Consider the following 14,342-nt stretch of genomic DNA (forward strand, 5'->3'; position numbering starts at 1 on the left):
CCTTAACCAGTGGATATCTACTTGATTCCAGTTCTTTGCTACTAAAAAAACCCCACTGTTAGAAATATTTTGGCATATATATTTATCACACATGTCTTTTTATCACTACGCCTATCAGAGGAATTTCTGGATCAAAAGGTCAAGATTTAATCATCTTCTGTCCTAGACCCTCTTGTTTTCTCCTTCTACACTACTTGACTTGGTGATGCCGTCAGCTCTCATGTCTCTCTGCTAATGATTCTCAAATCTACCAATCTTACCCCAATCTCTCTGCTGACCTCCAATCTCATATTTTATTAGCATCTCCAACTGGATGTCGAATAGACATATGAAATTCAGTATGTCCAAAACTGGCTTCCTGATCCTTCATTGCTTTTGTCATCTTAAACCCTGGCCCCATTCCCTCTTACTGCAGAGAATAACCCCTTTCTCCCAGACCCTCAGGTTCCCCACCCAGGAGCCATCCTGGACTTCTCACCATCTCTTACCTCCCACACATGAGCTGTTGCCAAGTCCTGCTGATTCTACTTCTGCATCTGAATATGCCGCCTTCTCTCCTCTGACACTGCCCCCATTCTAGTGCAGGCCTACCTAACCTCCAACCCATCCTCCATTCAATTACTGACATGATTTTCCTGAAGCCCAGGTCTGATCATGTCACTCCCCCAAAAGCTTCCTATTGCCTCCAGGATCAAATACAAAATGCTCTGTTTGGTATTCAAAGCCCTTCATCACCTGGCCCTCTCCCACCTTTCCAAGCTTCTCACACCTCGCTCCCTGACACATTTTCTTTGATCAGTGACACTGGCCTCCTGGCTCTTCCATGACCCAGATGCTCTATCTCTGTGCTTTAGGCATTCTCTCTGGCTATCCCCCAGGCCCAACATGCTCTCTCTCTCTCCAGCTCTGCCTCCTAGCTTCCCTGGTTTCCTTCAAGTCCCAGGTAAAATCCCATCTTTTTACTGGGGAAGCCTTCCCCAGCCCCTATTAATCCCAGTGCCTTCTCTCTGCTCATTATTTCCTGTTTGGTCTATCTATAACTTGTTTGGAGGTCCAGTCCTAGTCAACATTTTTATCAGTGACATGGAGGAAATCGCTGATAGCATTTATCAAATCCATAGAGGATACAACTTCAGGAGATATAATACCTTGGATGACAATCGTGAGATGAGCTAGAAATGTGAACTAGATTCAAGATTACAAATCTAATCCCCAACCTGAGTTTAAATAAGGTTTTCAAAGACAAGATGGTTGTGGAGTAGCCAGACCCTTGTGCATGTGAAGATGGGCTTAATGGGCTGCAATCTATGTGCTTTGGGGTCCACGCTGAGAGGGTGAAAGGTCCAGAAGACAAGAAGCCTCACCTCTACTGCCCTCAGCAGAACAGAAGCATTTGGAAGGTGGAGTTATGTGCTGGGAGAAGTACTGAAAAACTAGGAATGGATCAGAAGGATGGAGTGAGGGAATCCAGGACCTTTAGCCAGGAAAGAAGATGAGGAGGACAAAACTCTCAACTTCCATTTATTTGAAGGGAAGTCACATGGAAAAAGGACAGATCTGTCTAGCCCAGGAGCAACTTCTGTCATACAGAGAAAACCTTACTAACAATTAGACCTATCCAAAAGTCAAATGAATTGTCCACAGTTCTCCCTTACAATAACTCGTGTCTCTATAGGATTTTTAAGGTTTGTTAGTCAGGAAACATTTGTTTTTAAGCATCTGTGGCAGCCACAATGCTATGTGCTGGAAGTACAAACACAAAGGCAGGCCCTTCCCTCAAGAAGTACCTATCCCTTACCTATGACCTTAGAACCAATACTAAGACAGAAGTTAACAGTTTAAAAAGAAAGAAAAGAATGGGTTAGGCTAGATGGCCTTTGAGATTTGATTTATCCAGAGTCCCTGAAGCACCTAGCAACACGCTAGGATCATATCACTAAAGATAAGTAACAAGGCCATGGGAATTGCCAATAAGAAAACAAATTAAATTCTTAGACAGAATAGAAATTAGTTTCTGGCTCCAAAGCAATCACAGTTTTTGCTTTGGTGTTGCTTTTGAGGTTGTACGGTTCTTCTCATGGCTGGGCTCCATTCCCTCTGCCTCAGCTCATTCCCAGCACGTGTGTCCATCAGTGTGGCTAGGGAGCTCCCTTTGCTTCTCTGACCTGGCCAAGAGAGCCAGTGCCTGAAAAGGGCTTTGTCCACAGGGGCCTTAGGTGTTGCTTTCAAGTCTAAAACTCAACACACAACTAGTACTCATTACAGATCAATTGTCCTTGCCAGGAAAGGGGCTCTGCCTTCTGAAGTGTGGGAATCCACCTGCGACAAGGAAGCAACATTTCTCTAAGAGGAAGAGAAAAATGTTTGAGAACCATCTGTTCTTCCAAGAACTACATTCCTTTGCTTTTCTTAGAAACCACATCATTTGATTCTCCCTTATTAAGGGAGATTAGTAGGCCATAGCATTAAGCTTACATGGTCATCAAGTCTATTCCTGAAAAGGAGGTGAAAAAAGGTCCCCTACCTCCCTCCTTCTTTGAAGACAGGGATGAGAGGAAAGGGAAGAAGGGGCACTGAACACTGATTTACATGGTCAGATGCAGTGTTAGTCAGTTTTACTAGACTGTTTTTTTCTTTCTTCAAAAATTACTTGTTACAAGTAATTCCCTGGGTAGAGGAGAGAAAGGGATGGTTAGATATACAGGTTATTCAAAAACAAAAGATGGGAATAACAATTTCAAAAACATCTGTCAAGTCCAAATGCTTGGCTTCTCCTTCACCACCATACTTAATTGGGTTTACCTTCAAACAAAATAAAAATCCTTTTCTTATATGCACAGGCTCCTCTAAGTGGAAGACAAGTCCTTTTAAGGAGAATGCTGCACTTCCTCCAAGTCCAAGAACAACCATGTAAGATTACATTTATTACCGTTGGTTTTAAATGCTTTGGGGAAATCACTGCCACCTTGTGGCGAATTTCAACTGAACAGTTATTTCATGCATGTAGCACTGATGGACAATGGACCAAATGCTGGAGAGGTAGAAATAAAAGACCATTGTCCAGGGCGTGGCAACAGCTACCCCCAAGGGAGGAAGCAGAAGCCCTCTGGCTTGGAGTCTGGATCCCAGCCGTGGGCTAAAGGTTGGCTGCCCTCAAGAGCCAGGCCTACAGGGTCAGATGATTTAGGCTCAGGGGTGCAAAAGCAGAACAGAGCTTCACACTTCAGATGGTCTTGCCCTAAAAGAATATAAGATATTACATTAAAGTATATTAATTTTTCTTCAATAAAGTTGTAAATAAATAAAATGATGCAAATAATAAAGATATTTGGCACTCCTCAATTTCCAGAGTAGAATTTTAGGGTTATCTATTGAAAATGAATGTCAAAAGGCAGCTGGGTGGCTCAGTGGATAGAGTCAGATCTGAAGTCCAGAGGACCTGGGTTCAAAACTGGCCTCAGATACTTTGTAGTTGTGTGACCCTGGGCAAGTCACATAACCCAAGTTCCTGGCCCTTACTGCTCTTCTGTCTTAGAAGTGAAATTAAGACAGAATGTAAGGGTTTTAGAAAAAGAGAGAGAAAAGAAATATCAAAGTAATTCCAAGCGGCACTCCTAAATCAGTAAGGTGTACTTCCCCTTGAGCCCAGCAACCCCAGCACTAGGCTAAGCCCCCAAGGAGATCAAGAGAGAAGAGATGGCCCTGTGGACAAAGCCCTTTTCAGGCACTGGCTCTCTTGGCCAGGACGGAGAAGCGAAGGGAGCTCCCTAGCCACACTGATGGACACATGTGCTGGGAATGAGCTGAGGCAGAGGGAATGGAGCCCAGCCATGAGAAGAACCGTACAACCTCCCTCCCAAGGAAGCCTGTACCCCAACCTCTTCACAGAGAAGGCACCCACCACAGTTGCTGCATCAAAGCCAGTCTTTGTGGGAATTTGCCTTTCTGACACTAGAGGGCACCACAGGACACAGATCACTGAGCCAGGATTCAGGAAACCAAGTACTCATCTGGCCTCAGATACTTCCTAGCTGTGTGACCCTGGGCAAGTCACCTACCCCACCAGCCTCAACTTCCTCAACATAAAATGAGGATAAGAACAGCACCTCCCTAACAGGGCTGATAAAAGGATCAAATGAAACAATACTTGTCAAGCTCTTGGCAGGCCCTGGAACAGCAGGTGCTTAATAAATGCTCATCTCCTTCTTTCCTGTGTCTGCAATGCATCTTGTTTCAAAGGTTTTGTTTTTCTTTCTTCTCCCTGGGGGGTGGGAAATGAGAGGGGAGGCTGCCAAGGGACGGGGCTGCCAAGAAGTAAAACAGGATCACTGAAACTTTTTTGAAATACACAGAAGGAATCATAAACAGGGAAGCCTGGAAAGGAACATATTGAATTTATTAAAATACTTAAAAAGAAAAAGCTGCACATGACAGAGATTTGCAGTTTCATATACAACCATCTTTGTTCTACCATGTATATGGAAGCTCTGACTTTAATGGTTATTAAATTAAGAATGTTTTTAAAAGGAGGAAAATTAAAATGCATTTCAAGAAAGCAATTAATTCCAAATTTTAGGTAATAATAATAATAATAATAACAATAATAGCATGTATGCAGTGCTATAACAACTAGTACACAGTGGATAGAGTGCCAAGCCTGGAGTCAGGAAGACCCGAGTTCAATCCAGCCTCAGACATTTACTAGCTATCAGACCTTGGGCAAGCAAGTCATTCCACTGTGTTGGCCTCAGTTTCCTCATCTGTAAAATGAGCTGGAGAAGGAAATAGCAAATCATTCCAGTATCTCTGCCAAGAAAACCCTAAATGAGGTCATGAAGAGCAAGATACAACTTAAAACTCTACAGCAGCAACCTAAGCAAAGCACTTTACAAATATCCTCTCACTGGATCCTCACAGACACCCTGAGAGTTAGATGCTACTATAATCCTCATTTAACTGATGAGGAAACAAACATCTTCTGGGAAGACTGAATCATCTCTGAAACTCAAGCCTGCCCTCTGATAGTAGAGGATAATCACAGGAGGCCTCCCAGAGCCTCCACCTGAAGAGGAGGGCTTGCCCATGAGATTATGAGCCCCTTCAGGGTAGAGACTGGCTTCTGTCTTCTTTTGAATCTCCAGGGGTTCAAAAAGTCACTGGAACTTGGTTGGGGCTTAATAAACATTCAGTGCTTCATTGATTTACAAAGTGAAGTGACGTACCCAAGATGATACAATTAGTGTCTAAAGTAAGAATTAAAATGTTTTTTGCAAAAAATCTGAAGATATTTACTTATTTTTAAAAACTTGAACTGTCTTCTATTCCCCCTAAAAGAGTGAATAAATGATGTTGACTCTCAACTCTTTAGCAAACACTACAGATTATTTTTAAAACATCAGGGGATCGGCCTCAGACACTTCCCAGCTGTGTGACCCTGGGCAAGTCACTTGACCCCCATTGCCTACCCTTACCAATCTTCCACCTATAAGTCAATACACAGAAGTTAAGGGTTTAAAATTTAAAAAAAAAAAAAAAAAAAAAAAACATCAGGGGATAAAGATATCTTCTCCCTTACTGCGCATTATAGTCCCTTAAAACCACCTTCAAGCAGACAAATAGTAACATTCAAATACTTGTAAATACAGGGTTTTATATTTAGAACTCCTTATAAAACAGGATTGGCCAAATGGAGAAGGAGGTGCAAAAGTTCACTGATGAAAATAATCCCTTAAAAATTAGAAACGAACAAGTAGATGTTAATTATTCCATTAGACTTCAAGAAATAATGAAAATCAAAAGGATGGGACAAATAGAAGAAAACGTAAAATATATCATCAGAAAAACACATGATCTCAAAAATAGATCAAGGAAAGGCCATTTAAGAATTATTGAACTGCTGAAAGCCATGATTAAAAAAAAAAAAGGCTAGACATAATCTAAGAAATCATCAAGGGGTGCAGAGAGCTAGGTGGCTCAGTGGATTGAGTGTCAGGCCTGGAGTTAGAAGGACTTGGTTTCAGATATTTCCTAGCTATGTGACCCTTGGCAAGCCACTTAACCCCAAATAACTAGCCCTTACTGCTCTTCCTTATTGCTCTGCTGCCTTTAAAAAAAAAGAAAAGAAAAAGAATATCAAGGAAGACTGCTCTGGTATTTTAAATCCAGAGAGTAAAACAGAAATTGAAAGAATTACCCTCTGAAAGAGATCCTAAGATGAAATTTTCTAGGAATTTTATAACCATATTCCAGAGCTCCTAGGTCAAGGAGAAAATACTGCAAGCAATCAGAATGAAATCATTCAAATAGGGGGCAACTTGGTGGCTCAGTGGATTGAGAGCCAGGCCTAGAGATGGGAGGTCCTAGGTTCAAATCTGGCTTCAGACACTTTCTAGCTGTGTGACCCTGCACAAGTCCCTTAACTCCCATTGCCTAGGAAGGTAAGGATTTTTTTTTTTATCATTCAAATATTGTGGAGCTACAGTCAAGATAACACAAGATTTAACAGCTTCCACGTTAAATGAATGGAGGGCTTAGAATATCCCAGAAATCAAAGAAGCTAGAATTGCAACTAAGAATCACATACCCAGTAAAATTAAGTATAATCTTTCTGAGGGAAAAACATTAATGAAATAGAGAATTTCCAAGCATTCCTGATGAAAAGATCAGAGCTGAATAGAAAAGGAGACACTGAAACAGAAGACTCGAGAGAAGCATAAAAAGGTAAATATGAAAGAGTAATCAAAAGGGATTTAATAAAATTAAGGTGTTTTCATTCCTATATGGGAAGATATACAGCCCCTAAGAACTTTATTATTAATGGGCACTTAGAAAGAGTCTACACAGACACAGGGCACAAGCATGAGCTGATTATGTTGAGATGATCTCCAAAAAGAAAAGCAGGGATGAGAAGAGGAGATGCACTGGGAGAAGAAGGGAGAAGTAGAATGTGGTATATCATCTTACATTAGTGAACTGGTCCAATCATTCTGGAGAACAATCTGGAACTATGCCTAAAGGGCTAAAAAAAAGTCCTTTAACCCAGCAATACCTCTATATCAGGTCTTTCTCTGAAGGAGATGGAAGAAAAAGGAAAAGGACCTACATATACAAAAATATTCATAGCAGTTCTTTTTGCAATGGCAAAGAAGTGGAAATCTAGGGAATGTTCATCAATTGCAGAACAGCTGAACCAACAAGTTATGGCTTATGATTGTGATGGAGTACAACTGTGCTATAATAAGGAAGGTCGGGGGGTCTGATTTCAGACATACATGGTAAGACCTTTATGAACTGATACAACGTGAAGTGAGAACCAGGAGACCTTTGTGCACAGTAACAGTAATTGTATAAAGATGATCAACTGTAAAAGATGTGGCTACTCTGATCAATGCAGTGATCCAAGACAGTTCCAAAGGACTTATGTTATCCAATTTTCCATTCTGAGAAGGAACTGATAAACTGAGTGAAGATCAAAGTATAATTTCCTTTCTTTGCTTTTTTTGGGGGGGGGAAAGGGGTAGTTGGTGGCAATAGGGCCAATACAGAAATATGTTATTAAATGATTTCACATGTATCATTAATATCATATTATTTGCCTTCTTGGTGGATGGGGGAAGTGTGGGAGGGAGAGGATCTGGAATTTGATATTTAAGAGAAAAAAAAACCAGCAAAAAAATAAATAAATAATCGGTTTAATACATTTTTTAAAAAGAATCCCTAACTTCTGCTAAGGCTTAGTTCAGCTGCTATCTTTTACACATGGCCTTTGAAAAATCTTTTCTCTTGGGGCAGCTGGGTAGCTCAGTGGATTGAGAGTCAGACCTAGAGATGGGAGGTCCTGGGTTCAAATCCGACCTCAGACACTTCCCAGCTGTGTGACCCTGGGCAAGTCACTCGATCCTCATTGCCCAACCTTACCACTCTTCCACCAAGGAGCCAATACACAGAAGTTAAGGGTTTGTTTTTTTTTTTTAAATCTTTTCTCTTTCTTAAAATTACTTTGAATGTATTTTGTATTTGCTTACCTATTTTAATCTTGTATCCTCTAAGTAAAATACTAGCTCCTTGAAAAAAATAAATAAAATCACTATCTTCTTTTAAAATTTCAGCCCAAATGCCTTCTCTGACACCATGGGTGGCCAGGGTTCTCTCTGTCCTCAAGTTATTTTGCATTATACTTAGTTATATTGAGCCACAACTAGGGAGTGAAAAGGACAAAGCTCAGAGCCTGGAGTCAGGAAAACTTGAATTCAAAATGTGCCTGGGTAATTTACTAAGGCAAGTCATTTCGTGCCATTTGCTTCTGTTTCCTCATCTATAAAATGGGGATAACAACAGCATCATTATTACTATTTATCCAGCAAGGATTAATGTATTTTTTACTTTGTACCTGCAGCATCTAGGACAGGGCCTTGAACAAAGTAAGTGCTTAATTCACATTTAAGGAACGCCAGTGTACTCAGCTATGAGACAATGGATTTCATGACCTCCTAACAGCTCACAAGTGACGAAAGTCCTTTAAAGCTCAACCACACTCTTCCCGACCCAACAACACCGGGGAAGAACAGTGCAATCATCTCCACACTACAGATAAGAAAGTGACATCATCCACTGGAGTCACCCAAACTGAAATCATCGCAGTCCACATTCACACCCAGGTCTCCAAGCCTCCCGCTCTTTCTTTCTCCTAAAGAGCCGAGTAACTCCTGGAGGGCAGAGCAAACACTCAGAAACATGATGGTGACACCGAGAACCCCAGGCCCAGCTGTAAGATTTTACAGTCTTGACTTACTTTGCAAAGATCGCCATGAGTTTTCTTCTGTTTCTTCGAGGTTCTGAATCTTCATCAAACTCCTCCATCTCCTTCCCCAAAAAGACCTCCTGGTGAAAGTCTTTGTTCAGGTGCCCATCCATCTCCATCTTGACCCCGTTCAGGTGGTCTCGGGGCAGGATCTCATTCTCATCCTTGTCAGTCCCTTTCTCCTTCAAGGCTGAGTTGTTGGCAGGCCTGGCATAAACATCCATGAGGAGAAAAACAAACAGCAATGACAAGTAGACAGAGCCCAGGCTGCAGAGGAAGGCCTGCTTTGACACCATTTTTGTCCAGTTCTTCACTATGGTCTAAAGTATCTTCAAAGATGGATCCAGTGAGCTGCCAAAATTTAAAAACAGAAACATTAAAGCTCTCAAAAGGCCCCAGGGTAACGCTAAACTGGCATCTGGAACAGGGTCCTTGATCAACTGGAGACCCATAAACAGACTTACAGGGTCACGAGAAAGAGCCAGTCCTTCAGTAAATGCCTGGGATACACTCCCAAAAAGGACAAGTGTATTTTGTCACCAGTCTCTGGCTTAACCTCCTCAAATAAAGAGTATCCACCGATTGAGAGTCTAAAGCAGAAAACATTAGACGCCTTCTAAGTAACTTCTAACTAAGATGCCTTAGCTGAAAGGGCAAAGGCAAGATCACTAATTCACTTTCACTGGAATAGGTTTTATTTATAACGATCACTCTTTACCTTGATACCATAAGAAAGCTAGGCAGGGCCAAGCACAACAATTATTTACACATTGAGCAGAGATGCCAAGTATGAAACCCTTCCCCAATGCCTCTGGCTGCCAGAGATAGTGGCCCAAGCTCAACTAGGCCCTCGCCTATGGAGAGGGCAGCAATCCACAGCCAAGGAGCTGGCTTGGGCCAACGAGGCTGACCACAAGTCACAGAGTCTGACCTCTTAAGACAACACATGGGCTGCACTCCATGAAAGGGATAACAAAGCTGAGGAAGTCATGGCTCCTTAGGACATGGAAATGACATAAAACAATAATGTGAAACTTCTCTGTTAAAAAAACTTTGGGGAAAAGTTACTTTAAATATTTGCTATAACTACCTTATGTTGTTTTGAAGGGAAATGGTTACCAAACCTTATTGATAATTTCTTCCTATTACCTACAGTAGCTGACCTTCCTCTTGCCCAACTCTGCCATCACCTGGATCTATCCATCCAAACATTTATTAAGCACTTATTTTAGGCCAGGATCCAGGCCTTTATCAGCTCTCTCAATTAGATCACTGCAATCATCTCCTCACAGACAATTAAGGAGGTATCTTAAATATGAGAAGCAACAGAAAGATGGAAAACAAGCCCAAAGCCATCCTGTAGATTACCTAAATCCCTCTTTTCTGGTCTGTAAGTAGCACTGAAGCTACTATCAATCAAGTTTTTATCTGGAATCCTCTGGAACCAATAACGAGACTATCTAGAAAGAGGGTAAAAAGAACCAAAGGCATGGAAGCAAGAGGAGGTCAGATGGCTGGCCTGGTCAGCCTGGGAGCACATACCAAGACTCCCTGTTGCTGAGGAGGCTGAGTCCTGAAATCCTGAGCTACACTCAGGTATCCACACTCCCCCTGAGAGCTGAGGGTGACCAGGCAGAGGGTAGAAAAATGGAGGCAAATAGAGCTTCTGTGCCCATCAGTTTGGGGAACAGACCTGGGAATGGCCACTGCATATGTAGCCTAGACAAGACACCAGTCAGACCAGACTAACTTGATTGCATTCTGTAACGAGGTTACTAAACTGGTACCTCGAGGGAAGATTGTAAAAATGGGTTGCCCAAACTTTAAACCACTTGATAAGGTATTTTGTGCTTTTTCCCCCCCAATTCATATTGATACATTTTATTTTTATATCATTTTCCTTTCTAAGACAGAAGGTCACCCCTGGCAGGCATATGGGGGAACCTACTGTGGGGTCACCAGTAATGGGAACTTCCAGAAGATGAAACCCTCCATGAATGCAGGATGGTCTCTTCTCTGCAACTACTAGTTTTATAGACATTGGGGTGACTTGCCCAGGGACACAGGCAGGATGTACCAAGTGGGCCTCTGAGTCCTTGTTACTAAGAAATAAAGCAGAAGAAAAACCATTGCAGAAAACTAGCCAAAACAGCAACCAAGCCTGACAGCTTCCCAGCCACAGTCCAAGACCTTTGCAAAGAAAAGGGATGCATTTTCTCATCACTTCATTATTCAGTAGCAAGTACAGTTTGGATTTTGTGTGTTCTTTTCATTTATCTCCTACTATTCTGATAGAAAAAAATGGAGAGATGTTAACTATATGAAAACACAATTAGATGGATTCAGAATGGGTTGAATGAATGAACCTTCAATCCATATCAATAATTCCATGTCAACCAGGAAGGTCTCCAACAGAAGTACCCAAGGATCTATGCTTGGCCCCTAGCTATTCAACACTTTTATTAATAAGTAGGATAAAGTCAAAGAAAACATAAGTCAAGATTCCAAAAGGGTGACAAGTTGGAACAGTACACTTCAAATAAAGAGAAATGCTGGGTGCAAGAAATCAATTTCCCAAGTATAGAATGGGGAAAGTACAGTAAGACAGGAATTTGTGTGAAAAATATGAAGGAAGTTGAACAGATTGCAAGCTCAATGAGTCAGCAGCAGGATATAATAGCTCAAATAATCTAATACAACTTTAGCCTACATTAAAGGAGAATAGGGAAAAGCTAGTCCCACTGCATTTGGTCCTTGGGCTATTACCGTATTCCCTTCTGAGCACAAGTTAGAGTGCATCCACAAGAAGACAACTAGAATGGTGAAGGGCCTCAAGGTCATGGGAAGTCCATAATAGGCATAGGGATAGAATAGCTCCCTTTAGGTACTCGAAAGGCTATTACCTAAAAGCAGGATTTAGCCTTGATCAATGAGGCCAACTGACTTAACAAGAGCTCTCCAAAATAGAAAGGGCTGCCTTGGGAGGTAATGGGAGCCCCCCCCCCCCCAAGTGAAGGTATGTGGCTTGAACATGACCAAAATGGTCACTTCCAACTCTGAAATTTTGTGATTTTGGGAACTCCTGTTCCAGCACCAAATAAGCCCTGTTTAAATTAATTCACTTTGGGGAAGGGGAACTTAAATTTTGGAGCCCTGCAGATTTGAGAAGACATCTACCCTAGGATAAAACAAAAATTCAGAGACACTGGGAAATGATAAAATTCTCTTTCCCTCTGGCTATAGGCTATAGCTATTTCTATATCATCTTAAAATAACCCCCTCCATTTGCACTTTTGCACTCTAGCCCAACAGATCCTAACTCTACATTTTGCTGATTTGAGGGTAGGAGAGCCAAATAGAATCCCTAATCCAAAAGAGATAGTAACTTCAAAAGAACCCCAAAAGTCTCATTAAAATTTCCCATGGAAAAGTTTTCACAAGCAGTTGTAGACTCTTCCAAATTCCCTCTTCTAGAACTGCAAAAAGTACATTTTGTGACTGACATATCTCCATGCCTTGTTTTTTCCAATTAAAATGTTGTAACCTGACTAAATAAGTAATTATTCCAGACCATCTCTCCTTTATTTAGTAGGCTTCCAGCAGTCTCCTCCCTTTTCCCTTCTTAGACAACTACTTGGAAAAAATATCTCCAAAAGAAAAATGATACATTATTCTGACTTACTATATAAATTGATGGTGATTTTGTCTGTGAACACACATGTCATTATAGAAACAGAATAACCTAGCAATCTATACTTAGTTATACTGGTACTAAACCCTTTTATTAATGACTTGAGTAAAGGCAGAAATAGCATGCTTATTTTACGTGAAGATAACACAAATCTATGAAGGGCGTCTAACATTCTGGATGAGAAGATCAGGAGCCAAAAAGGAAAGAAGATGGTTAGAGAGCAGCTCAGGTCCCACTTACTGTGGATTATGTTCAGTATGTATAAACTCTGTGTTGATACATATAAATGGCATCATCAGATGTTTGAACAATTTTTCTGTCAATAGGAACATAACTTCCAGGATTAGAGAGGCAACAGTCCCACTGTCTTCTGTTCTGGTTAGACCTCATCAGGAGCATTGGGATTGGTTCTTAAGAAAGACATTTGATAAATTAGAAAGCATCTAGAAGAGGGCAAGCAAGATGCTAAAGGGCATTGAGTCCAGGCCACATGAGAATTAAAGAACAGAAGATGTTTCCGCCTGGAGAAGATTCAGGATTAGAGTGGAAAGAAAGAGATGCTAGCTGTCTTCGAATATCTTGAAGGAATGTTATATGGAATATAACATATATGAGGAATATATGAGGAATTAGACTTATTCTATTTGGCTTCAGAAAGCAGATTCAAGAGAGAAACTGAGGCTTGATGTTGGGAAAACCTTAAAAATAAGAACCATCCCCCAAATGCAATAAGTTGCCTTAAGGCATGGAGAGGGTCCTTTTCTTGAAGGTCTTTGAACAGAAGCCAGATGACTGCTTGTCAGATACATTATGGCAAGCATTCTGTGGATTTTAAAATTAATATTCAATATCTCCAAAGTATAATATTTATAGAGATTTATTAATATTTAACTAGGGAGCTAGAGAACACAAGGGAGCGTTCCCCACTCACTTCACGTGGAAGAGAGAGCGAGGGCAACAAAGACAGGTCACCACTCAATTCACATGGAAGAAAGCACTAGAGGAGCATTACCCAAAACTTATAGACAATCACGCAAAAGACGCATGTAAACAGAAAGGAAGTTTGGGTAATGTAGTTTTAGGGATTCAAGATTTTCCAACTATACAATTCCTTTTGTGACGAGGCTGAACCAGAGTCACTGTATCTTCCAACTCCCAAATTCAAGGATTCTGTGAATGATACAGTTGATTGGAAGTCCAGTTAAGCTATTTATTGGTTTTGTGACACCTAATTGACAAATCATTTGATTGTCTAAGCCTCAATTTCTTCATCTGTAAAATGAGTCATTGGGTTAGATGACCTCTGAAATCCCTCTCAGCACTAAATCAGTGACCCTATAACCTAGAGATAAAGAGCCAGAACTGGGAGGAGGCTGGTGACCTTGCCATGGGAAGAATGTCAGCTGCCTTTAAACAACCGAAAGACTGGTTATCCAACAGATAAGTGGAGAAAAGATTTAAACAAGCATTTCTTAAAGAAGTAATGCCAACCATTAACAGACTCATGAAAGTATGCTCCAAACCACGCAGAGGAAATACAAATTAAATCAACTGAAGTCTCACATCACACTCGACCGGCAAAGATAATAAAAAGACTCAAAAGCAGTTCATGTTGGCAGGGATGCAGGTAAATAGACACATGAACAAATACACTTTTGGTGCAACTAGACATTGGTCTGATCATTCTATCTATACTATAATTTGTAATTATATAAGAACCTCTACCAAACTGCTGTTCATACCTGTAATCTGGCCAGCCCATTACCAAGTTCTCATAGTTGAAAGAAGTGAAAGAAGAGTCTGGTAGCACTGGCCACACTCGTCGCGGGGGGGGGGGGGGGGGGGGGGGGG

The 14,342-nt window shown here is 41.2% G+C and overlaps 1 protein-coding gene across 2 annotated transcripts in view; it reads right to left on the reverse strand.

Annotated features, from left to right (window-relative positions):
* The window catches only part of SDF4 (stromal cell derived factor 4), a 50,182-nt gene that overhangs the window by 30,806 nt on the left and 5,034 nt on the right, over positions 1–14,342 (reverse strand). For both annotated transcript variants that reach the window (XM_044667504.1, XM_044667502.1), the window contains exon 2: positions 8,792–9,151. In XM_044667504.1, the coding sequence (XP_044523439.1) occupies positions 8,792–9,096 (305 nt within the window). In that variant the 5' untranslated portion in view covers positions 9,097–9,151. The remainder of the gene's footprint in view (positions 1–8,791; positions 9,152–14,342) is intronic.

The sequence above is a fragment of the Gracilinanus agilis genome, chromosome 3, assembly GCF_016433145.1.
Source record: "Gracilinanus agilis isolate LMUSP501 chromosome 3, AgileGrace, whole genome shotgun sequence".
NCBI lineage: Eukaryota > Metazoa > Chordata > Mammalia > Didelphimorphia > Didelphidae > Gracilinanus > Gracilinanus agilis.